The sequence below is a fragment of the Natator depressus genome, chromosome 9 (assembly GCF_965152275.1).
Source record: "Natator depressus isolate rNatDep1 chromosome 9, rNatDep2.hap1, whole genome shotgun sequence".
Classification (NCBI taxonomy): Eukaryota; Metazoa; Chordata; order Testudines; family Cheloniidae; genus Natator; species Natator depressus.
Genome location: NC_134242.1, coordinates 41,627,137 through 41,653,587, shown reverse-complemented (window position 1 = coordinate 41,653,587; position 26,451 = coordinate 41,627,137). Strand labels below are relative to the sequence as shown.

The following is a 26,451-nucleotide window of genomic DNA, read 5'->3' as shown; positions in this document are numbered from 1 at the left end:
AACAAGAGCTTTGAAAGGGATATAATTGCTCAAGCTTCAGTATAGAAGCGAACTTCTAATTATTTGGGGGAAGTTAGAAAGAAACTTCCCCTTGGGAAAGCTAATTCCATAGCTGCCTATTGCAGGGTTTCTTGTGCCTTCTTCCAAAGCTGCCAGTGCTCGCCAGTTTCAGAGGCAGGATACTGGGCTAGATGGATCACTGGATTGATTCTGTATTGTAATTCCTATGTTCTCTCATTCTTGTCTCCAGAAATTGGCTGAAGCCTCATAATTATGATTCAAATTTCAGATAGCACAAAGATAGTGTAGGTTAAGTCTATCTCTATTCAAAGTCACTATAGCTTACAAAGACTATCCTACTGGTTTAAAGAGTAACATATCTTACTTTTCAGCATTAAGAAAAAGGGTCATTTAAAGCCAACCTACTGTTACAAGGACTCATTAAAGCAAAGTGAAAGTAAACAATTAACATTTAACAGATTTAACAAGAAATACCTATCCTCTTTACCTTGCAGTTTTTCCACCAGTATTTTCTCTTCAATTTAGCTGCACTAGTTTCAAACTGTGAGGCACCAGCTTGTAATGCATCTGCCCGGTTGTCAAGCTCTGAAAGCTTTTGGTCTCTTTCTAGAACCTTGTCTACATTCACTCGCATGATGTCCACCACCTGAAAAGATAACCCTCAGTTAGCAGACTCCATACATGGAAAAGCTGTATTCATAGGACTGAAATCTCATGGCAAATGGGAAGGGTCCCTTTGCTATCAAGGTAAAAATTATGGCTTGCTATTATATAGACAATTCCTCTATAACAGGGCTACTCAAGCTTATCCTAGGAGCCCTAGGTAGATAGTAAGATGCACATAATCATGCTGAGCTCAAGTGTCCTTACAGACTATAAAATACTAAGACATTAAAATGTACTCTAGTTATTTCCATGAAGTTTTTTGAGGAACATGCATGCACTGGTGCTTTAACCCAGTTAGCAAAGCAGCTATTGTTACAGGAAACTGGCTGACATACCTATCACAGGGCAGGCACCAACACATTTGCATTACATGCTAGCTCATAGTGCTGGTTAGGAACACAAGCCCAAAGGTATTATTTTCACTGCTGATGACTTAACAACATAGTTGCCCTATCATAACTATAGAAGTAGGCTTGATAAGAGTTTCTAATAGGAGCTACCACAACCTCCTTCGCAGACAAGGTGATCTTCCTTCTTCAGATTGTAGTCTGAAATCCTGTTTGGTATTGCAGGTGGGGAGAACATTTTGGATAGAAAAACTCTAGTCTTTGTTAATTTCACCATGGAGACCAGTATGGGCCTGATGCCCAAAAGAGCATAGATTGGAAGATACACACAGTAGGTACTGGGAAAGGCATAGTAATTCAGTTATTTTATACATATTGAAATATATTTACATTGATTGGGCATTTTTAGCCAATTAATGCTTAAAAATAGAAATCCTGATCCAACTTCATCAACGTCTTACATAGGCACAGTTTCTGTTTAAGTCAATAAAGTTGTGCCCACGTATGGCAGCAGTCAATGTGAGACTGGCCTGCAATTCCTTATAAATTATTAATACTGCAGACTATGTCAATTGTACTTAATCTAATTCAATCTGTTCAGAATAATAATAATTAGCAGTAAAAATCAAGAGTCAAACACACACTTTGGACACAGTAAAAACAGTGAAACCCTACATGCTGGCTTAGTTATAAGATGCATCTTGTATTTATGTACAAGAGAAAACAAAAGATAGTGGGTCCCATCCTGCTCTGATTGAAGTCAAACGCAAAACTCCCATTATCTTCCAGTGGGAGCAGAATTAGGTTCTCAGTATGAAATCCTGGCCTCATTGAAGTCAGTGTGAGATTTCACGTCTACTCGCAAGTAAAGTTTTGTTCCTGTCCTTGTGAAATGAAATGGCACTGTAGTAAAACCATAGCTTCTCTGCTGGATTTCCATAGTGCAAGTATTTGGTGCCACCTAAAGGATGGTCTCAGAGTAGCAGCCGCGTTAGCCTGTATCCGCAAAAAGAAAAGGAGGACTTGTGGCACCTTAGAGACTAACAAATTTATTTGAGCATAAGCTTTTGTGAGCTACAGCTCACTTCATCGGATGCTTTACCACAAGACACATTGAAACAAAAACATTTCCTAGGAAAAGACTGAAGTAAGAGGGCAAGATAAAAGTAAAGCATGATGAGTCAGATCCTCAGCTGTGGAAATCAACACAGTTCCATTAAATTCAAGGGATCTGGCTTGAGACATATGTCCTATCTTGAAAATCCCAGTAGAGTTTTGCCTCCTTGATTCTAGTCAGCCTGCGATTTATCAGTTGGCTGAGCTCCCCCACCACATAAAACGTGAGTTCTGCCTGCTCCCTTAAATGTCTTCTCTGGACTACCAACGTACAGCAACTTCTATCCCAAGTCTGAACTAGCCATGGAAGTGAATCTGGACATTTCAAGTGCACCCTGGGATTGATGGTCACCTGCTGTCCACTTACCAGACTCACCAGGTAGTGACTTCCCTGACAATTAGCCTGATTCTCTCTCTCCATTCAAACTCCTCTTCACTACGAAGCTGACTCCAGTAGGCCTGAGTTAAACATATCAGAACTAAAGTGTGTCTCAGGCCACAAAGTTCAGAACCAGGTCTTTGGAATTTTGGAGAGTTCTAGGCTTTTGGTTTGGCCAGTCTATTATTGGAAGCCATTTCCATTCTCCTGCTTGAAGCACCCCCTTCATGCGTTTGAAGTAGCTCCTTTTAAGCAATAAACTAATCATATTTCACTTCCCAAGTAGGGTCATTTGCTTTGATTCTGAGCAATGTAAATGCTCACAGCACCCTTATGATGCAGTCTATTTAGGTAGAGAAGTTTATTTTATGATTCTAACTGAGGCAGGGTCCTACCAAAGGCTGGGACACAGTGGTCCTGATTCTCTTCTCACTTTCCACAGTGAGAATGAAAAGTCACTCCATTAAGGTAAATATAATTACACTGTTGTAAAACCAGTGGGAGAGAAGAATTGGGCCTAGGCTTTTCTGTAGCTGGACGCTATTCTGATCTGCCCCAAATATTAGCAAAGGAGCATCCAGGACATGAAGCCGAAGAAGGTTCTAAAGGAGGAAAACTCTGTCTAAAATATAATATTAATTGTATGTATAATGAGAAGCTCAGGTTGGATGATTTCTGTAAACGTCTTTCCTATACTTGTGAGGTGCATTTGGGGACAATCCCAACACCAGTTGAATGGATATTTTTTGGTGTTTGTACATCTGAATTGGCATTAAGGATCCACAGAGAGCAAGATAGAGTTCTCTACAACTAGTTGTTCCTAACTATGTGGTGTTCGGTTAGGTAATGGAGCATGGCCTAGGAAGTCTTCTACATACTGTACTTAATACACACATCTAAAGTCTGCACTACATAACTGGCCGTAGTGCAAGCCAGCAGCTTATCCATGATCAAACCCCAAGATTAGCTCGATGGGTTGCACCCAGGATTAGCTTTACTAGTTCAGTGAATATGGTGGTAAATGAATGCTGGCATGATGAGTGTGACTGAGTGAGAATTTTCTGTAATATTTTGTATGAATCATGGGAAAAGGTTATTTACTCTTGGGCAGCTATGACAAAGGTGTCAATGGCACCTAGGTGTCTTGAGTTTGGCCCATATCATTGGGGAATCCATGAAGACAATGGCAAAGCCAAACTTTGGGACATTTGCTACCTAGCAACTAATGACCCTGGATGGTCCATTCCCCCTTCCCCCCTCCCTCCTCTGTAGGAAGCCAGCTGTGTTTAACCAATTGGAGAACAAAGGACTGAAGAAGGGCCAGGTAGGATTGGCCTGGTTAACTTGAACAAGAGGGTACAGACTCAGAGCAGAAGCCAATGGGGACATACCACTTTAAGGAGAACGGTCCACTCTGATTAGCCCAGAGCCACTTTCTTTTCTCTATGCTAACCAAGGGCTTTCTACGCTGGGTTCCTGTTGACTAATAAACCTTTCTGTTTTGACAACACTGCGTGAAGGTCACTGAAGATGCTGTCGGAGATGCACTGCTCCTTAAGATTTACAAGTGTCTCTCAGGAGTCCGCCTCAGTGGGACTTGCTGAAAGGGGTTCATGGTGGGAAGCAGGACTGCTGAAGGCCCAGAGGTCGAGGCTACGGAGGCAGTGAAGCCATGTGACTTACTCTTAAGGAACAGTGAGGCCCGTAGGAGGTCTGGCTCACTGAAGGAGTCCTCCCAGAGGCTGTTCCAAAGTGAGGGGTCATAGTACTATCCTGTGGATCCATGACGAGGAGTAAGATTGTTAAGGGGAATTATCCCAATGAAGAGGGAATCCATGCTGGAACTAGGTCTCATACGGAACTATCATTCAAAAAGTAGCTGGCGACTTCTTGGAGCTGTTGCTCTGTGGACTTGCTCAACTGTTTGTCTTTGCCTGAATTTCATTTTTAATAGTAACCAAATAAATTAAATAAAGCCCTTATTGCTAACTACAGCCTGACCCTGGAAACTAATCCAGGCTTTCAGACACAGGGTCCTTCCCATAAGGAATAGCTTGCAGGGGCAGGGCCTATGTCTTTATAATCCCAGAAAGGATTTATATTTATATTGGCTATTTGCAAACAATGACAGAGGTAACATCTAAGTCATACTTGTTTTGTGAGCAGAGTTGTTAGGGGTATAAAGATTATGAATGAGCTCTTCTGCAATCTGCCTATTAAAAACCTTATCTCACATAAATCTCATTCCATAGACCCCCTGACTTCAATTGAATAAAGGCGACAGGATCTTTAACTGGGCAAACAGTGATTTAATCATCTTAAAAAATAAAATCTCATCAGTGCCCCTGTTGTGTGCAGCTCACCTCATCGACCTGAGCTTGTGTCTGTTGCAGTCTTCTATTACTGGTCACATTGGTGGGGGGTGGAGGCCCTCCTGCCCCGGAAATTGTGGAACCTCCGGCACCTTGGGTGGGAACTGGGGCTGACCTAAACCAGAAGCAAAGAAAATAATTGAACATGCATTGAATTTCATTCATTCGCACCCTCACTTTGCTACCAGTCCAAGATGTGTATACGCACAGATAAAAAGCAGAGTTTTCTAGCCTTCCATTGATTGTCAGTTAGTGCAGGTGTCCAAAGTTAGGCACTTAACTCTGTACTTAGGCACCAGGTGCCTGACTTTGGGGGACCAAGTTTGAAAATTGTGCCCTTCCGGGTTAGTTCTGATATTCCCTTCATTTTCCCCATTAAACAGTTCTGATTCAGGCATATCTACTGGAGTCAACAGGAATCCTGTGTGCCTTGGATAGGCCCTTCGATTAGCTATCAATCATCTTTCTTCCCTGGCTGAGCAGTGGAAGTCAGGGAGGAGGAAATACTGCTCAGAGTATCCATGGAACAATGCATAATGGGCATCTTACCAAGCACTCCAGTTAGCTTCTGTGCAATTTATTTCCATGTTTTCATTAGCTATAGTGTGCCCTGCTTGCAATGCAAGATACAGTCTAGCAAAGATCCTCTGAGGGGTTAGGCAGAAACACTAAAATTTTAGAAAACTCTCCCCTGGCAACGAGGCTAAGTCCATTTGTTTGTCAACTGCAGAACTAGGCATCAAACAAACCACAGCAACAGTTCTGAACATGTGCTCCAGCAAGCATGTGTAGGTAGGGCCTAACTTCCTTACAATGGCTTAAAAAAAAGACTTGAAGCTGGTCTCTAAGGGCATGTCTACACTACAAAATTAGGTCGATTTTATAGAAGCTGATCTTTAGTAACCGATTTTATACAGGCCGTGTTAGTCTGTATTCGCAAAAAGAAAAGGAGTACTTGTGGCACCTTAGAGACTAACAAATTTATTTGAGCATGAGCTTTCGAGCCGATGAAGTGAGCTGTAGCTCACGAAAGCTTATGCTCAAATAAATTTGTTAGTCTCTAAGGTGCCACAAGTACTCCTTTTCTTTTTGCGATTTTATACAGTCAATTGTGCATGTACCCACTAAGTGCATTAAGTCGGCGGAGTGCGTCCTCAATACCATGGCTAGCAATGAGTCACAGAATGGTGTACTGTGTGTAGCTATCCCACAGTCCCCGCTGCCCATTGGAATTTTGGGTTAAGCTCCCAATGCCTGATGGGGCAAAAACACTGTCGCGGGTGGTTTTGAGTACGTCATCAGTCTTCCCTCCCTCCCTCCCTGAAATCAATGGCAAACAGTCGTTTCACACCTTTTTTCCTGGGTTACCCATGCAGATGCCATAGTATGGCAAGCATGGAGCCTGATCAGCTGCGCACTGCTTTTGTGAGCATTGTAAACACCTCACCCATTATCCTGCAGTATGTGCAGAGCCTGGCTAGGAGCCGCCAGCACAAGGATGATTGTGAGGAGGACATGGACACAGACGTTCCTGAAAGCACGGGATGTGGCAATTGGGACATCATGTCGGCATTGGGGCAGGTTGATACAGTGGAACGCCAATTCTGGGCCCGGCAAACAAGCACAGACTGGTGGAACGGCATAGTGTTGCAGGTATGGGATGATTCCTAGTGGCTGCAAAACTTTTGCATGCATAAGGCCACTTTCCTGGAACTTTGTGAGTTGCTTTCCCCCACCCTGAAGCACAGGAATACCAAGATGAGACCTGCCCTAAGAGTTGAGAAATGAGTGGCAATAGCCCTGTGAAAGCTTGCAACGCCTGACTGCTATCGGTCAGTGGGGAATCAATTCGGAGTGGGCAAATCTACCGTGGGGGCTGCTATGATCTAAGTAGCCAAGGCAATCAATACCTTTCTACAAACAAGGGTAGTGACTCTGGGAAATGTGTAGGTTATAGTGGATAGCTTTGCTGCAATGGGGTTCCCTAATTGTGGTGGGGCAATAGATGGAACGCATATTCCTATCTTGGCACTGGACCACCTTGCCAGACAGTACATAAACCGCAAGGGGTACTTCTCAATGGTGCTGCAAGCACTGGTGGATCACAAGGGAAGTTTCACTGACATCAAAGTGGGATGGTTGGGAAAGGTGCATGACACTCGCATCTTTCGGAACTCCGGGCTGTTCGAAAAGCTGCAAGAAGGGACTTTCTTCCCAGACCAGAAAATTACCATTGGGGATGTTGAAATGCCAATAATTATCCTTGGGGACCCAGCCTACCTCTTGCTCCCATGGCTCATGAAGCCGTACACAGGCAGCCTGGACAACAGTAAGGAGCAGTTCAACTATAGGCTGAGCAAGTGCAGAATGGTGGTAGAACGTGCCTTTGGACATTTAAAAGGGTGCTGGCGTGGTTTGCTGAGTAGGTTAGACCTCAGCACAACTTATATTCCCATTGTTATTGCTCCTTGCTATGTGCTCCATAATATCTGAGAGAGTAAGTGGGAGGTTGAGGCAAATCGCCTGGCAGCCAATTATGAACAGCCAGACACCAGGGCAATTAGAAAAGCACAGCTAGGCATGCTGCACATCAGAGAGGCTTTGAAAAACAGTTTCATGACCGACCAGGCTACGGTGTGACAGTTCTGTGTGTTTGTCCTTGATGCATTCCCTTTGGTGAATGTACTTCCTTGTAAGCTAATCCCCCTCCCCCCCCGCCCCGCCCTTCGACCACAGCTGGCAAAAGAAATAAAGTCCCAATTGTTTTGAATCCATCCATTCATTCATTCTTTATTTATTTAAAAAAAATTGAGATCACTGACAATGCTGATTAGTAAAAGGTAGCCCGGGTGGGGTGGGGGAGGAGGGAAGGACAAGGCCACATTGCTTATTGTAGCCACGCTACAAATCAAAGCTGTTGGAATGACAGCCTTCTGTTGCTTGGGCCATCCACTGAAGTTGAGTGGCTGGGTGCCTGGAGCCTCCTGCCCCACGTTCTTGGGCTTCTGGGTGAGGCGGGTATGGAACTTGGCGAGGAGGGCAGGCCGTTACACAATGGATGCAGTGGGGCTCTGTACTCTAGTTGCCTTTCCTGGAGCTCTACCAGACACCTCATCATGTCTGTTTGCTCCCCCATTAGCCTCAGCATCTCCTCCTGCATGTTCTGATCACACTCACTGTATGCTTTCCTGGCCTCTGCCACTGAATGCCTCCATGCATTCAGCTGTGCCCTATCAGTGTGGGAGGACTGCATGAACTCTGAAAACATGTCATCGCAAGTGCGTTTTTTTTGCCTTCTAATCTGCGATAACCTCAGGGAAGGAGTTGATACAGGGAGCACAGAAACATTTGCAGCTGCAAGGGGGAAAAAAGGGAGAGTAGAATTTAAGAAGATACATTTCTGTGAACAAAAGGGAGACCGTTTCACAGTGAATTAAGCAATTCACAGCAGACAGCACATGTGTTTTAGGTACAAGGTCACATTTTGCCTTTTATATTGAGCACCTACCGGTATGGTGACACATCACACACGGCTGGGCAACAGAATTCGGTTTCCAGGCAGCCATAGTAAGCCAAAGGGTTTGCGGGATTGGCTCTTCCGCGTTCATAACATGTGGGAATGGTTTCAAACTGCAGCACCCGCCTTTCCCATAGCAACCAATGCTGGTTGGTTTTGCCATTTAAAAGGAGGGCCTGCGGTTGCCATTTAAAAGGAGGGGCTGCAGGTTTTGGGGTGGATGTGCAGCACACCCCTCCTCGCCCCTGCGTGGCTATTCTCTGGGATGATCCTTTTTAGCCAAGCACAAACAGCCGATCATGACCGGGGTCTAATGTGCCGGGGATCACCAAACAGAGGGGATTACTGTCCCCTTACAAAAATTCCCCTATTTCAACCAGGTGACCATGAATGATATCACTCTCCTGAGGCTAACACAGAGAGATATAGACTGAATGTTGCTTGAATGCGACCAAAACCCAGGACCATTCACTGCCATGCTTTGTGCTGCAGTGAATCCAGACTACTTGCTGCTGGCTTGGCGTGGTAAAGTGTCCTACCATGGAGGACGAAATAAGGCAGCCCTTCCCAGAAACCTTCTGCAAAGGCTTTCAGAGTACCTCCAGGAGAGCTTCATGGGGATGTCCCTGGCGGATTCCCACTCCATCCCTAGACACGTTAACAGACTTTTCCAGTAGCTGTACTGGCTGCGAATGCATCTCAATTGTTCAGGGCAAATCAAACATTAAACACAATTGCTTTTAACCCCTGTAATGTAGTTACAAATGTGCACTCACCAGAGATGACTTCTCCGCCTTCAGGATCTGGGAACAATACGCCTTGGGAAGGTATTGGCTCCAGGGTGATGAAAAGGTCCTGGCTGCCGGGGAGAACGGATTCTCCACTTGCCTGCTGCGCATTCTCCTCCTCCTCCTCCTCTTCCTCATCCACAGAATCCTCATCTGTGTTGCGTGAGGCTTCCTCCTTGCAGGTGTTCACGGACAGTGGTGGGGTAGTGGTAGGGTCCCCCCCTAGAATGCCATGCAGCTGATCATAGAAGCGGCATGTATGGGCCTCTGACCCAGAGTGACCTTTGTCTTTTTGTAGGCTTGCCTGAGCTCCTTAATTTTCATGTGGCACTGCTGTGTGTCCCTAGTGTAGTCTCGGTCCACCGTGCCCTGTGCGATTTTGGCATATATATCAGTATTTCTTCTGCTGGATTGGAGTTCTGCCTGCAGAGATTCTTCTCCCTATACAGCAATCAAATCCAGTGTCTCCAGTTCGCTCCATGCTGGAGCTCGCTTGCGATTCTGGGACTGCATGGTCACCTCTTCTGCTGAGCTCGCCACGCTGACCAAACAGGAAATGAAATTCAAAAGTTCCCGGGGCTTTTCCTGTGTACCTGGCTAGTGCATCGGAGTTGAAAGTGCTTTCCAGAGCGGTCACATTGGAGTACTCTGGGATAGCTCCCAGAGGCCAATACCATCGATCTGCACAGAGCTGCATCTGCATTACCCCAAATTCGACCCAGGAAAGTCGGTTTTAGCTCTACTTCCCTCGTCGGGGAGGAGTACAGCAGTCAATATTAAGAGCCCTTTAGGTTGGTGGAACGGGGTTGGTTGTGTAGCCGCATTGCTTATAAAATCAACCTAAAGTGGCTAAATTCGACCTATCCTTGTAGTGTAGACCAGACCTAAACCACCTTGCAGTGGTGGCACAACCAGATGAACTGAAACAGTAGATTCAACTCTTTATAAAATGGATGGATTTGCCATATAAAGAGCAAAACGTGGGCACGCCTAGTTCTGTAAATCTGGCCCCAGGGCGCATAAATCCTCAATCCAGGCAATCTGATTGCAATCAGTGCACTGGGGAGGGCAGTGATTCAGACTCTTATGAGTATTAGCTGTGTATAAAGTGAGAGAAAATACATGACATGCTAGGTCTCCCTTGGCTGTTTTGGCTCTCTTTCCTCCCATCCTCTCCACTTCTTTTCCTTCAATGTTTTCATGGGCTGTGTGCCCTAAGCCCCGTTTTCTAACAGTGATTTAGAATAGTCCCTCCCTTCTCTTGCCCTGTGTTACCTTCTCTTAATTTCTGAGCTTCCCCATCCCTGTCTCCTTCCTGCCTCTTTACTACCAACCACCCACGATCCCACTCTCCGGGCACATCCTCATCTGTCATTAGTCACTCCCCATCCTGCATCACCCACTTCAGATGCTCCCCACCAGCAACCCTTACCCTCATTCTTCACTCTCTGCTCATCATTCTCATTCTGACTACCCCCACCATCCAGTTCTCTTCCACTGTTATACTTTGCTTCACTATCAGCCCCTTCCGGGGCCTTAAGGTAGCTGGGCAATGTCAAGCCGTAGACCTTCATTTCTCCTTTTCTTTCAGGTTGGGAGGATTTTGCCCTGCAGCTAGGCCTACTTACTTAGGTTACAGCCCAGCTCAGCAGTGTGGCCAATCACCAGCAGACAGAGCTTTGGGGGCAGGGAGCAGTTTCAGAGCTCATTCCCTCCTCCAGCCAGTGATCTAAATTAGTTGATGGAGTGAGCAGGAAGAGAGCTGATGTGCTCACTCAGCATGGCTCCTCCCCATATCTTTGAGCTGCTGAGGGGAGATGAGGTTGAGAACCTGGCCCCTCTACTCAGTGCTGTGAATGTATAACCACCCTCGTGAATCAGAGCGAGGTTGAGAGTGAGCTAAGCAAGGAGAGGCATCAAAAAAGAGGACAAATAACAGCAGAGGGAGAAAGGGATGGGAGGAAATTTAGGCTGAGGATAGTTTATGGCAAGGGGGAGGATCTCTGAGGGACACTGTAGTACTTAGCCCGCCCATCCTGGACAGTATCAAATAGGGAGACCAGATGTCCTACTTTATAGGGACAGTCCCGATATTCAGGACTTTTTCTTATATAGGTGCCTATTACCTCCCACCCCATGTCCCAGTTTTTCACACTTTCTTTCTGGTCACCCTAGTATCAAACACCAACTGCCGCCCCAGAGCAACAGACCTGGCTTAAATCGTTTGCCCAAGAGCACAGATTACAAAATGTGGCAGAGCTAGAAATAGAACCCATATATCCCACCTTACATACAAGACCAGCGTGGTCATCCTCAAAATTGCTTTTAAAAAACATTTCCTTAAGATGATCTGACAGATCCAATCTGTCCTGGTGATTGAACTTCAGCAGGCAAATCATCCCACTCGCCTGACAGCTCCTAATGATTTCAAGCAGCCATTCCTCAAGCCCACACATCAAACCTATGACTCTCTACCTTTTCTGAAGGTTCCCCATCAATTCCTCCTGCAAGGGAAATAAAACCTTCCTATAACTGCCAAGGAAATCCCTGAAGATTTGAATTGGAACCACCCCCCCCCACATAAATTCCACTCCTAGACTCTTAATGCCTCCCCCACAACGACAGCCTGAGGGAGCACAGTGTCTCTCTGAATCACTCCTTTCTACCAGGGCTTGATTAATGTTACTGGAATTACTTCCCTATCAGAAAACTGCCACAACACCTTGTATTTAATAGAGATGTGTTGATTCCTCAAATGCACTCTCAGTATTGATTTGTCATTTTGTCGAGTCCAAGAGCCCCTCAGAAAGATCATTGTTCACTTACTGAGATTAATGCTGCATATTACACTTCTTTTATTCCGATAAATCATTTATCAAGCTTTGATTGAAAGGAAAGGGCTTGAGTCATATGATAAATAGCACATCCTTGTGAAATTCCCATCAGTTGCCATGAACACAAAAGACCAGATTGTGAACTCATTTCACCAGCCTCAAATCATAGCAACTCCAATAAAATCAGTGGGGGTACTCTGAATTTACACTGGTATAACAAAGATCAGAATCTGGACCATAATGTTCGACTGATTCAAACAACACACACTGTATGGATAGCATTTTGGGAGGATGTTCTGGGATCCTGCAGTTGAAATTGTAAAATATCATCATGGCTCTGGAGGAAATGACCCTTTTCCCATCAACCCAACTAGGCAATTTATGTGGAAAAATTGTGTGATACCCATTTGCTAGTTTAAAAACACAACAACGCAGTCATCCCCTTGCTATATTTTGTTAAAATCTCTGAGGCTACAGAATGCTTATACATGGAAAGAGGTAGTATTTAAACCAGCCACCTGCTTTGGCTAATAAGGGTAACCTATAAAGGAGACATAATCTTCCAGGACAAGCTGGGTAGCGTTGCTACTCGCACCCCACACTGCACCCAGTCTCAATTTCTGACCATGCTTCTGCATTCCAATCTTTGTAGGACCCCAAAATGAAAGCACCCAAGTTTGGCTAAAAAGCTGGGTGCTCAGTTCTATACACATTTTCTGACCAATATTTACAAGGCACTTTTGCCTCCCTATCTGTGCTTAAAATGAATTTCCATAAATCAGAAGCACTCCCTAATTTGCTATATCATAGTCTTCTCACCAGTCTCATTGATGCCTTCTTATTTGGTTGGAATTAGGGTTCAGTTGTATGTTCAAGGACCACATTGTCCCTTGTACAGGTTAATTCAGCCAAAAGGACTGGAAGCACTCACAGCATGTTCCTCACATCATTCCAGAGCTCCTACACTCCAAAGACCGGCAAGAAGGAGGTGTTCTCTTTATTAGAGTTGGTCGGGAAATTTCCAGCGGAACATTTTTACACTGTAAAATCCTGATTTATCAAATGCAAAATGTTTTGTGGAAATGTGTCAATTTCAACCAATCTTCCAATGGAATATAGGCAGGTTTCAAAACTTGCCTGCTTTCCTGCCAGCTCCCCAACCACCCATGTGAAGGGCTACCTTAGAGTTGTGACCCTCAAGGCTTCCTTGCTAAATGAAACAGCTCAGATTGGTCAGCTCCACTGCTGCTATTCAGTGTTGGGCAGAAATTATACTGACCAGCCGGGGCTGCTTCATTTAGCAAGGAAATCATTTCTGTGAGGTATTAGTCAGCCAAAGCAATTTGTTGTGATACATGTCAGCACCCTGAGTTATATAACAGCTGAGGATTTATGTTTACAAGAGGTTTTTTTTAATACATAAAATGTCACAATTTTTGAAGTCAAATGTCTCATTCCTCTTTATGGCTAGAAAAAAATGTTGAGTCCTATCAAGATGCTGGGTATGTGGGATGAAGCTCTCATTTCAGATCCTAAATTCATTACATTTTTAGGTAAAGAGAAGCAATCAGCTGAAAAGCTGTTATTAATACAATGCTGAATATTGCCCATCCCAGATCTTGAGCTAGATTGATTTTTTTGGGGAGGGAAATTTAAAATGCTGAGGGACAAGGAAGAAACAAATCTTTGGCAGGTTGAATTTAAAAAAATGGTATCTGATCAAAGCTGCCCAGTGATTGGAATGTTAAAGTAAAAATCCAGGATGGGATGGATTAAGGACAGATGAGGTAGTCACAGGTGTATGATAAATAGATTTATCACTTGATATCTCAATACACGGTATAGGCTTTGATAGACTTCAGGCATTCTACCAAATTAGTAGGTAATTCTTTCCATAATATAAATGATGTACATGCTACAGAATGCAGAATTTTGCTCTCAATAACACACATGCAACCCCATTGACAAAGAGAACACTTTGGCTCTGTGTCTAATTTAAAGAATTTAAAGAACATTCTACCAATTTGGTAGAATAATTTTAGTGGAAACAGAGATGTACTAGTCTTCTGTTACATGCTGTAAATGTAGACACCAAGGTAAAGTTGTGACTATAATTTCTCATTCTACATAGCTTAATATGAAACCATTCTGCTTTGTTTCTAAAGCAATTTACCATTTATTTTTAGAAGTTAAATGGATGCAACTACAGAGCCCTTGTGGCCAAGATGGAGTCTGCTCTTAAGTGCCCGCAGGAACGCAGTTGGGAAACTCCCTTCCACCCCAAGTGCACCTGTTCCAACGCCCCTAGACTAAACACACACACACACACACACTACAATCATTATAGGAAAGGGAAATATTTATTTACAGAAGGATGAATGGAGAAAAACAACAGAGGAAGACAGGGGGAGCAGTAAAACAGAGAAAGGACCCACAGGCCAGTGGTCCCACAATATGAAAGGGCAGACACTGAGCAATACATCTATACTCAGAGTTCAGGAATGCTGGGCAGAGCTCCAGTCCATAAGTGAGTCTTGTGTACTCCTGCTTGTCTTTGGTGCCAGTGAACTTTCTTTAACAAACCCTCCTAGTGCCCTCTTCTGCCTCTCTCTGCAAACCCACACAGAATGACAACCTTCCCACTTAGCTACTATAGTCTCCTTCCTTATTCCCAATGCAAAGTCACAAGCCCCAGTACTCAAGGCCCCAGACAGCTCTGGGTGACAGTGATACTGTGTCTGGCTCTGGTTTGTCTTTCTTGGGTGATTCCTCCCTGGCACGGTGCTCATGCTGGCTCCTGTTCTGGGGCATCTCTGGTCGGCTGTTCTGTTCCTTCCAGGGTTATGGCTGGTTCTTGCTGCTTTACTACGTGAGACCTTCTTATCTGGAGTCCCCGTTGCTCTCCCTCTCTCAATGCCCCTGCCACAACCAGCACTTCCTCCACCTCAGGAGAAGGTTTTAAAGGGACCATGCTCTCTGGCCATCCTCTTTAAACCCCAAGGGGGTTTACCGAGCTGTGACTCCAATTAAAAAAGAACAATTGGCAACATCCACATTTCATTGAGATTTCCAATTCAGCTTTGGTTGAAGGAACAGTTCAAGCATTAAGGGAGGTCATCCATCAGACGCTTAGAAAGCTCTCTGACACACACACTTTTGCTCATGAGATACAAAGGGAGAAGTTCTGTTTCATTTTCATTATCTGGTCCAAAGAGGGAGAGTAAAAAAGGTAAATATACTGACTCCATAACAATAAATTTGTCTGTACATATATTTGTCCTAAATATCATTGTAAATAATAAGACAGATACTTTGATTAAGTTTACACTAGGAACTGAGTGGCAGTGTTCAGGAATTTTGCTTTCTCTGTAGACCTATGAGCATAGTATCTGAGCACCTTATGCTCTTGAATGTATTTATCCTCACAGTTCCCCTGTGAGGTGGGGCAGTGTGAGATTCCCCATTTTACATATGGGGAAACCGAGGCTCATAAAATCTAAGTGACTTGCCCAAGGTCACACAGGAAGCATGTGGTGGAGAAGGGAATTGAACCCAAGTCCAGGCTAGTTCCCTAACCACTGGGCCGTCCTTCCTTTCATTCTCCCTATGGTAGTAACTTTAGATAAAAGATAACCAGACTTGCTGATGGTATACATTATTTTCTTTCATATATATTAAAAGAGAGGATAAGGAACACAAAAGTTAACAAATACAGCAGAGCTGAGGCAGTAAAGTGTCTGAGGGCTTGTCTACACTGGCAATTTACAGCACTATGACTTTCTTGCTCAGGCGTGTGACCCCCCCCCCCCCGAGAGCAGCAAGTTTCAGCGCTGTAAAGCACCAGTGTAAACAGTGCACTGGGAGCTACGCCTCTTGTGGAGATGGTTTGTTTCGAGCGCTGGGAGAGCTCTCTCCCAGCGCTTTGCCATGACTGCACAAGCCATGTTAAAGGGCTGCCGCGGCAGTGCTTTAGTGTTGCCAGTGTAGACTAGCCCTGGGTTACAGTCGCTATACCGAACTGGGCCAGATCCTCAGCTGGCATAAATCAGCAGAGCTCCAGTGAAATCTACAGAACTATGCCAATTTACACCAGCAGCGGATCTGGCCTATTGTTTTTACAAAAGTTAGACCAATTATTTTTTTAAATAATTTCATCCTATTTGGCTCGTCTTGCCTCAGACCCTTCAGTTGCTGTTCTGATAAAAGCAGTAAATTATTCATTTTCTCTTTATTATCATCAACCACATTTCTATAGGCAGTATTTATTTTTGCAACCATAGAGATTTAATAGTTAGGCCCCAGCTTATGTCTGTACAGACCCCCTTTGACTTTAATAGGGGTCTATCCATGTGGAGTTCATGGCAGGATCAGAGCCACATTAATTGCAGTCCCCAAAAGGTGAAACAACCTTTGTTCAAATGCAGCAAAATCAGCAGAATTCCTTAACACCACGCACATGGAATTCGGGGGCTATCTCACTTAAACAATGATGGCATTAATTTTCCGATGTCATTATTATTTATATTAGAGTACTGCTTATGGATCCAAAGAAGAATAAGGACCTCATTGTAATAGGCACTGCACAAACAACACAAAGTCAGTCCCAGAGACTCAGTCCCAGAGTTTAAACACCGGAAGGCTTTAATTTGGGATAATTTCCAAAAAAGATGAAGGTTACTCTCCTATCCCATGGCATTCACTCTAGCTTTTGCTTTTAATTTGGTGTCCATTTTGTTTTGCAGGACTGGTGTGTGAAAATATCTAATCATAATTTTTCACCAGCATTCTCTTCATGATGGGCAATTTGTACTGCTCCTAATGGCTAGCATTATGTCCTTACAATCCTCTGGAGAGACTTCCTGGTTCATTTCCTTTTCCAAATAAAACTTCACTAAGTTAGAAAGTTAAAAATAATCCATTCTGTGGTAATGAGATTCAGGTAACCTTCGATGTATTATGTACTATGTGAGGAGGGACCATATAAACCTAGACAGCTAGAAAAAAGAACTAGGCTTTCCCCCCTCCCCCTTGTGAGAAGATTAGAGGTGGGCCCAAAACAAGGCTGGATTCTTTCCATCTTGTTGCTAATACACAGTAATTACGTATAAAAATATGCTAAAAGAAAGTTATTCAGGTTACAAAGTCAAGCACTCTAAAGTTAGGAAATGCCAGATTTACAGTTGTCTGTACAATCTTAGTTCTGCCCTCTTGTGCCTCCATCCTGTACACTGAATGAGGCAGGGACCCTGTGGGAAAATAGCATGTTATCATGTAATTAAAAAATATATCATAATACATAAACATAAGGGTCACAATTAGGGTTTCACAGGCAACCGTAAATTGGCATTTCCCAATTTTGGACTTCTTGACTTTATAACTTTCTTTTAAGATGGTTATTTGTATGTCATTTCCTATGTTTCAGAGTAACAGCCGTGTTAGTCACCTACTGACTGCTATTCCTACCTACATGCCTCCAGCTTTCACCCTGACCACACCACACGATCCATCGTCTACAGCCAAGCTCTGCGATACAACCGCATTTGCTCCAACCCCTCAGACAGAGACAAACACCTACAAGATCTCTATCAAGCATTCTTACAACTACAATACCCACCTGCGGAAGTGAAGAAACAGATTGATAGAGCCAGAAGAGTTCCCAGAAGTCACCTACTACAAGACAGGCCCAACAAAGAAAATAACAGAACGCCACTAGCCGTCACCTTCAGCCCCCAACTAAAAACCCTCCAACGCATTATTAAGGATCTACAACCTATCCTGAAGGATGACCCAACACTCTCAAAAATCTTGGGAGACAGGCCAGTCCTTGCCTACAGACAGCCCCCCAACCTGAAGCAAATACTCACCAACAACCACATACCACACAACAGAACCACTAACCCAGGAACCTATCCTTGCATCAAAGCCCGTTGCCAACTGTGCCCACATATCTATTCAGGGGACACCATCACAGGGCCTAATAACATCAGCCACACTATCAGAGGCTCGTTCACCTGCACATCCACCAATGTGATATATGCCATCATGTGCCAGCAATGCCCCTCTGCCATGTACATTGGTCAAACTGGACAGTCTCTACGTAAAACAATAAATGGACACAAATCAGATGTCAAGAATTATAACATTCATAAACCAGTCGGAGAACACTTCAATCTCTCTGGTCACGCAATCACAGACATGAAGGTCACTATCTTACAACAAAAAAACTTCAAATCCAGACTCCAGCGAGACACTGCTGAATTGGAATTCATTTGCAAATTGGATACTATTAATTTAGGCTTAAATAGAGACTGGGAGTGGCTAAGTCATTATGCAAGGTAGCCTATTTCCCCTTGTTTTTTCCTACCCCCCCCCGCCCCCCAGACATTCTGGTTAAACTTGGATTTATGCTGGAAATGGCCCACCTTGATTGTCATGCACAATGTGGGGAGAGTGGTCAGTTTGGATGAGCTATTACCAGCAGGAGAGTGAGTTTGTGTGTGTATGGGGGTGGGGGGTGTGAGAAAACCTGGATTTGTGCTGGAAATGGCCCACCCTGAATATCATGCACATTGTAGGGAGAGTGGTCACTTTGGATAAGCTATTACCAGCAGGAGAGTGAGTTTGTGTGTGTGTTTTTTGGAGGGGGGTGAGGGGGTGAGAGAACCTGGATTTGTGCAGGAAATGGCCCACCTTGATTATCATACACATTGTGAAGAGAGTGGTCACTTTGGATGGGCTATTACCAGCAGGAGAGTGAGTTTGTGTGTGTGTGGGAGTGGGGGGGGGGGCGGGGCGGAGGGTGAGAAAACCTGGATTTGTGCTGGAAATGGCCCAACTTGATGATCACTTTAGATAAGCTATTACCAGCAGGAGAGTGGGGTGGGAGGAGGTATTGTTTTATGGTCTCTGTGTATATAATGTCTTCTGCAGTTTCCACAGTATGCATCCGATGAAGTGAGCTGTAGCTCACGAAAGCTCATGCTCAAATAAATTGGTTAGTCTCTAAGGTGCCACAAGTACTCCTTTTCTATTTCCTATGTTGTGGGGGCAGTGCTGGTTTTTTGTTGTTTTGTATTTTCTGAAGAAGGTAAAATCAAGTTATATTAAGTACAACTAGTGGAAAGTCTTAGGCAACCCCAAAATAGGTGGATTTACCAGCTTCACCTATAATAAAAACTCTGCAAGCCAAATAGTGCCCTAAGCAACACCTGGGTATCCTTACTAGCCTCAAATTAGGTTGTACAGATGCCACAGATAATCTGAAGATAACAGGGTTTCACAGGTGGATTGGAAGAGCCTACCAGAATCTTTAGTATTGACGTGATGGATGAGTTGGAAAGAATTTGACAGTTGGAGCACCACATTAATTTGTGGAACTAGGAGGTAGAATTTTCTTTTAAATTGCAAACTGAACAATTTAATATGGAAATCAGTGAGAATGTGCCAGTTTAACAGGGTTTCTTGTCAGAGAAGAAACACATTTTAACTCTGGCTCCCTCTGCTTAGGTCTTAAAATATGGTCTCTCTTCTTACTGTTATATTTGTCACTTAATGCATTCAGCAAGTTGGAATCAAGCACATATAGGCTTCAGACTTGGCTTGATTTTAATTCTCCAAATTATTGTAAATTTGGATTTACAAACCAAGTGAAGTTTATAGAAAATCAGTTCAGTATAAAATGATTACTGTTTAAAATTGAATGGTCTTAGCCAAGTTTGAGACTGTCCTGAGATGGAAGCATTTTCAAACTTTGTTTCATCTCCAACATTAGACACACCCTCTTTTGAGATGGGCTAAAAGATTGAAATGATCTTACATAGCCATACATTCACACTAGCTTTGAATAAATCTGAAAACAGAAGGACAAAGTTTCAGCTTGCGGATTTAACTCATTCACAAGTGGAGTTAGTAGGAAAAAAATCAGTTAATTTTTACAAGTCATTTTGAGGTTGTTTCCCTTTCACAGGATTTAGAATGGGCCCATTATCCATTTTGTATAATATTTTCCATTATATTTTTTACCAAAATCCTGGTTTCTAGTAAGAAAAACAGTTTACTAAAATTATTACCTGGAAACAAGTATTGTAGAACATTTTGTGAAAAAAGGAAAATTTCTATGATAAACAATTGTTTATTTAAAAAAAACAAAGAAAAACTTTTCACAAAGGCCACATTTGGACAAAAGCTTTTTCGAGCAGCTCTATTCAGCCCTTTAAAATAACTAGAGTTATTTTCTTCAAACTTGGCTTGCACTTGGATAAAAAGAAATTTAACACGAAAAAGAAATACTGAAAATTTGTTGGCATAAACCTATATGCCATCTAAGTAGGTAGTTTAGTTAGTATCTGTTCTTTACAGGACAATGTTTTGACACAGATAAACAAAGGGGTCAGAATTAAGATTGTGCCCAACTTTGAGTTGCTCATTTCCTGTCTTTTGTGTTCTTAACCGTACAAATTTAACATTAGTATAGAATTGATATTCTGTATGTTAAATAGAGTACATATATATAGTTATGGATATACAGCAGACAAAGGGACACCTTATTTTAGCTATCTGTATCTTGGCACAAAAGTGTCTGAAAACACCAAGAAACTGCTTCTTCATAACTAGGTGTAATGACTTAAGACGACAAGCTATGAAATCCCTTCCAAGCAGAGACTGACTCAGCCCGATCTTTTTGGAAAGAAGCCAGTCATCAACTTCCAGTTGACCAGATTCAATGGCCAGAAAGATTGGCTTTGTGTTCTCACTTTAATACAAGGATTTTATTGTGCTCTTTTCTGATAAAGGTTAGAAGAAATGGATGTCAATGGCAATTTGTCTTGTAGATACAGATTCAGCCATGGTATTGTTCATTAGATAATATGAACTCTCCTTAGTTTGAGGTAGCAACATTCAATTTTGGGCTTTGTAGCACACCACAATTACTAACTAATTGCACCTAACCATGAATTCTAGTTGCCCATCTTCCTGTACCAAAGCACACACTTGCGCTGGTACCAGTGTGAAGATCACAGGGACGCCAACATCTTGCAGCATGAGCCAAAGGGCTGACTTGTCAACCAAATCAAAAGTTGCTTTGTTGTCAACATATGCCATATGAAGCAGTACCAGTGCGAGAGTGCATGCTAGTCCATGGCTTTCATCGCATTTCTACACAACCTCAAGTGTATGACAGGGGTGATTCTCACTCAGGCACTATTCTGTCAAGCTATTGACTGGATATTAGGACTTGCTGCTCCACACATCAGAACCAAGGTTGGTCAAGAAGTGTTCTCTGACCAAGACTATGGTGATGACACTGCCTTGCTTGTGGAGAAACCAGAGAACTTCAATCCTGTCCTTCAAGTTTTCCAAAACACCAGCCACACTATGGGATTGTACATCTCACGACAGAAGACCATAGTCCAGAACCTCAGAGCTGGGCCACCAGAAACCTCAGTGCAGGTGGGGTCAAGCATTAAGAAGAACATTGACAAGTTCATCTACCTAGGCTGCAAGCAGACTTCAAGTGGTCACAGTAAACTGGACATCCTCCTGAATGAACTTCATGTGTCAGCTATGAATGCAAAAACATCTTTGCACTGAGACAAAGTTCAGGACCTATCAAACCTGTGTACTGTCTGTACTGCTAAACATGTCAGAAACCTGGCCCCTCCCACAGGCAGACTTGGAGTCGTTAGAAGCATTCCAAATGTGTTGCCAGTGACAAATCCTGAACATAAAGGGTTCCATGTTGTGCAAAATGCCATAATCTCAGAGAGATCTGGCCTTCCTCCAATTGCTCACTACATTCGAAAGAGGCGTTTTCATGCTCTCCAGCCACGTCACCAGGATAGACAAAAAACAGGCCTACATATGTTATTCTCACACTCTCCATCAAAAGGTGAAAGTATTCATGCCTCGACCCTATCAGGCTTTACCCGTAGGGCTGACCCCAGAGATTTTGGATTTTCTGATTGATCCAGATCTGGGAACTTCATTCTACAATGCCTGGTATCGTGCCATCAACCACGGTCACTGTGGCTGTTGCAGCAGTCCTCAGTAGAGTATGTGTGTTTGATGATCTTCCTGTACTAGTTATCTAATCCACTTTGAATGGTCCAAATTCATCTGTGGTTTAACTTCACTGGACTTGCTTCTGATATCATATATGCCAGTGTAAATCAGGAGTAACTACTGAAGTCAAAAGGGTTACACCATTTTAAAACTGATATGAGTGAAAAGAGAATTTAGATCATTGAGAACAGTGGACTTACATATCAGGGAAGAAATCTGTGGTTTTGATGGTGTCTTCTCAACACCCCAAGATATCATAGGAATGGTGAAGGTCCCTCCCAGTAAGGGGGCAAAAATAGAGCTTCCTGTGGGTGTTAAGGAATTTTGACTATTTTAATGGAGACATATAAAAAAAACCCACCTTTTTTCAGTGTTCCATTAGATGCTTTCAGCACTCAAAGAGGTGACTGTCACCCATGTAGAAGACTGCAATCTGATGGCTATTAGCTTACATGATTTCATAATACTCCCGATTTGCTACATGTTGCAACGAACACTAATGAACTTCCACAGTATTACCATATTGGGAGAAATAATACCAGTACGCAGGGCCAGGGTCCTGAGCAAGGGTGGGGGAGGGGAGCACTCACCAGGAAGGGGCAGGGCCTCAGACAGAAGGGGTGGGGTGTTTAAATCCCTGGGGCCTTTAAATGGCAGCCAGTACACCAGGGCTCCAGCAGCGATTTAAAGGGCCCAGGGCTCCGGCTGCAGTAGTGGCAGCTGGGAGCCCCGGGACCTTTAAATCAGCATCGGAGTGTCCTGGTAGCAGTAGCTGTGGCAGCGGCCGGGAGCCCCAGGGCTCTGGCTGCGATTTAAAGGGCCAGGGGCTCTGGCCGCTGCTGGGAGCCCAGGGCTCTTTTAAATTGCTGGCCTGGAGAAGCTGCCCTTGCCAGTATGGTCGGCTTATGCCGTACCGGCTTACTTTCATCTCTGGCCTTGGAATAAAACACCCTATTCAGAAGAATGGAGCAGCTCACTCTTCTCAGAGCAATTGTGTCAGGCTGTCTGCAGACTCAGGCAGGCATCACTGCATTGCTTCCACTTCTAAGATTTTCTTCACAGCCATCAGGGCTAGTATTTTTTGTAAGCTGAAATTCTGATATAGTCACACTCTGGGATCTGAGGACCCATATGTCCATGCCATAATCCAGCCCCACTGTCAACTGACATGGTTTTTGAACTCTATCACATAAAAAGTTCCAGACCTTAAAGGTGCAGTCGTCACACACAGTCACAGTGAGTACAATTCCACCCACCACACCATCAATTAAGGCAACTTCACACACGAGGGAAAATAAAATTGGAACAGGGAACTTTCCAGTCAGAACTGGCTTTTCTCCAAAAAATGGAATAAAGAGAATTTCAATTTATAAGTAGATGGTATCCTTTATCCAACTTTAAAAAAAACTCCCAGCAAACCAAATCAAGTTTGGATAATGCAAAGCCTTCATTTTCTACCAGCTACTGGAATTACAGACCTGGAAATGGGGAAGGAGATAAAACTGTTTGAGAACTGAGACAAAGGTGGAGTATAGCACAAAATCCCCAAGAGCAGACTAGATTTTGTAAGGAAACATATAACCTAATAGAGTGAATGCCATTGCAGTAAATAGCTGAGAACAAAGTGATAACACATTGAAAACACAGTCAAGATAACTGCAGCAGACACTGTCCCCACATTTCTCGTAAATACCAGAGCAAAAAGACTAGCTCTTCTTGGGAGACACAAGGTAATTGTATCAAAGATGAATGAAGACTTTGCAAAAGCGATCAGATATTTCATGAGCACAGCACTGACAGGCTGTGATTTCCACACATTTATCAGACACACAAATGTATTCATTTTTTTAAAACTAAACCTCTAATTTTTTTACTCTGGAATGATCACTGAAGCCCCAATTCAGCAGTCCATCACGACTGAGCCAAGCACTTACATCAATGCTTAGACTTAGGCATGTGCTTCAAGATATGTCTATACTACAATCCATGTGGTGTGACTACAGCTCATGTAGACATACCTGAGCTAGTGTTAATTTAGCTAACTGAGGTACCAGAGCAGAAAAGCCACAGTAGTCTGCACTGTACAAGCTCGCATGGAACTGTGGGCAATTATTCAGGTGGCTAGCCCGTGTTGCCATGGCTCACTGCTCCAGTTCCAGAGCTAGCTAGATTAAAGCCAGCTCAGGTCTATGTGGAAGATGGTTGTTCATCACCCAGGTGCTTTCTTGTGGCAGAGGCACCTCTGTAGTGCTCTGCTCTATATTCTCCCTCTTCCAGGCCCTTTTATGCAGGCTCCATACCTTTTTGCTCATCCAATCACAACAGCCCTGCTTGGGGTCTAGTTTGTTCAGATGAAAAGTAGTTGACTTAAGCACATGCTTAAGGCTATGTTGAATTGGTGTCTAAGGGATACGGCTTGTCTACACTATGAAATTAGGTTGAATTTATTAAAGTCAACCGGTAGCCTCCAATTTTATAAAATCAATGGTGTATGTCCCCACTGTACACATTCCTTCGGCGGAGTGCATCCCCACTACCATGGGTAGCATCGACTCACGGAGTGATGCACTGTGGGCAGATAGCCCAAGGTTTCTGCTGCCAATTGGAATTCTGGGTTAGGCTCCCAATGCCTGATGGGACAAAAACATTTTTTGTGAGGTGTTTTGGGTACATATCGTCAGCCTCCCATGATGCACTTGGCTCCTACCTCCATCCCTCCCTGAAAGAAACGGCAAACAATCATTTTCACGCCTCAGCCTGGGTTACTCATGCACAGGCCATAGCAGAGCAAGCATGGACCCCGCTCAGCTGTATGCTGTTGTTGGAAGCGTCACAAACACCTCATGCATCGTCCTGCGGTATTTGCAGAGCCTAGCCAGGAGCAGCCGCATGGAAGAATGTGATGCCACTCAGATAGCTGTGCTGGAAGCCATGGAACGGAGCAATTCACACATACTGGCAGCAGCAGCAGCCGAGCTGACACAGTGGAACGCTGCTTCTGAGCCAGGGAAACAAGCATAGACTGGTGGGACCACATCGTGATGCAGGTATGGGATGAGGAGCAGTGGCTGCAGAACTTTCAAATGCACAAGGCCACTTTCATGGAACTTTGTGAATTGCTTTCCCCAGCCCTGAAGTGCGGAAATACCAAAATGAGACCTGCTCTGACCATTGAGAAGTGAGTGGCGATAGCCCTGTGGAAGCTTGAAATGCCAGATTGCTACCGGTCAGATGGGAATCAGTTTGGAGTGGGTAAATCAACTGTGGGGGCAGCTGTGATCCAAGTAGCCAGGGCAATCAATTCACTTCTGCTAAGAAGGGTAGTGACTCTGGGAAATGTGCAGGACATAGTGGATGGCTTTGCCGCGATGGGGTTCCCTAACTGTGGTGGGGCGATAGGTGGAACGCACATCCCTATCTTGGACCAGACCACCTTGCCAAAGAGTACATAAACCAGAAGGGCTACTTCTCAATGGTGTTGCAAGCACTAGTGGATCACAGGGGCCATTTCACCGACTTCAACGTGCGAGGGTCTGGAAAGGTACATGATGTGTGCATCTTTAGGAACTCCAGTCTCTTCTGAAAGCTGGAAGAAGGAACTTTCTTCCCAAACCAGAAAATTACCATTGGTGATGTTGAAATGCCAATAGTTATCCTTGGAAACTCAGCCTACCCCTTGCTCCCATGGCTCATGAAGCTGTACACAGGCAGCCTGGACAGCAGTAAGAAGCAGTTCAATCATAGGCTAAGCAAGTGCAGAATGGTGGTAAAATGTGCCTTTGGATGTCTAAAGGGGTGCTGGTGCAGTTTACTCACTAGGTTAGACCTCAGCAAAAGCAATATTCCTATTGTTGTTGCTGCTTGCTGTGTTCTACATAATATCTGTGAAAGTAAGGGGGAAAAGTTTCTGGTGGGGTGGAGGAGTTGAGGCAGATCACCTGGCTGCCAATTATAAGCAGCCAGACACCAGGGCAATAAGAAGAGCACACTGAAGTGCACTGCGTCTCCGAGAAACTTTGAAAACCAGTTTCATGAATGAGCCAACACTGATGTGACAGTTCTCTGTGTTATTCCTTACGAACCTGCCCCCTTTTCGCATGTACTGCCCTGTAAACTAAACTCCCATCAACCACAGTGTGCACAGTGAATAAAGAGCCTCTTGTACTCAATTCATGCATTTTTATTATGCTAACAAACACTGAACAGGGACAGCAATGAATAGCAAAAATAACCAGGGTCTAAGGGCCTGATAACACAGTGGGGAAGGTACAAGGACACAGCTTATTACAATTGCACTGTCTAGCAATCAAATCTGTGGGAATGAGAGCTTTCTGCTCCATGAACCATCT

General features: G+C 43.9%; 1 protein-coding gene and 1 pseudogene across 1 annotated transcript in view; both read right to left on the bottom strand.

Moving 5' to 3' along the window:
- Nucleotides 1-26,451, bottom strand: part of LOC141994024 (vesicle-associated membrane protein 1-like) — a 92,828-nt gene that overhangs the window by 9,210 nt on the left and 57,167 nt on the right. The window contains exons 2-3 of the mRNA XM_074963973.1: nucleotides 4,893-5,016; nucleotides 509-667 (exon numbers count right to left, since the gene is read on the bottom strand). Of these exons, the coding sequence (XP_074820074.1) occupies nucleotides 509-667; nucleotides 4,893-5,016 (283 nt within the window). The remainder of the gene's footprint in view (nucleotides 1-508; nucleotides 668-4,892; nucleotides 5,017-26,451) is intronic.
- Nucleotides 7,810-9,719, bottom strand: LOC141993635 (uncharacterized; annotated as a pseudogene).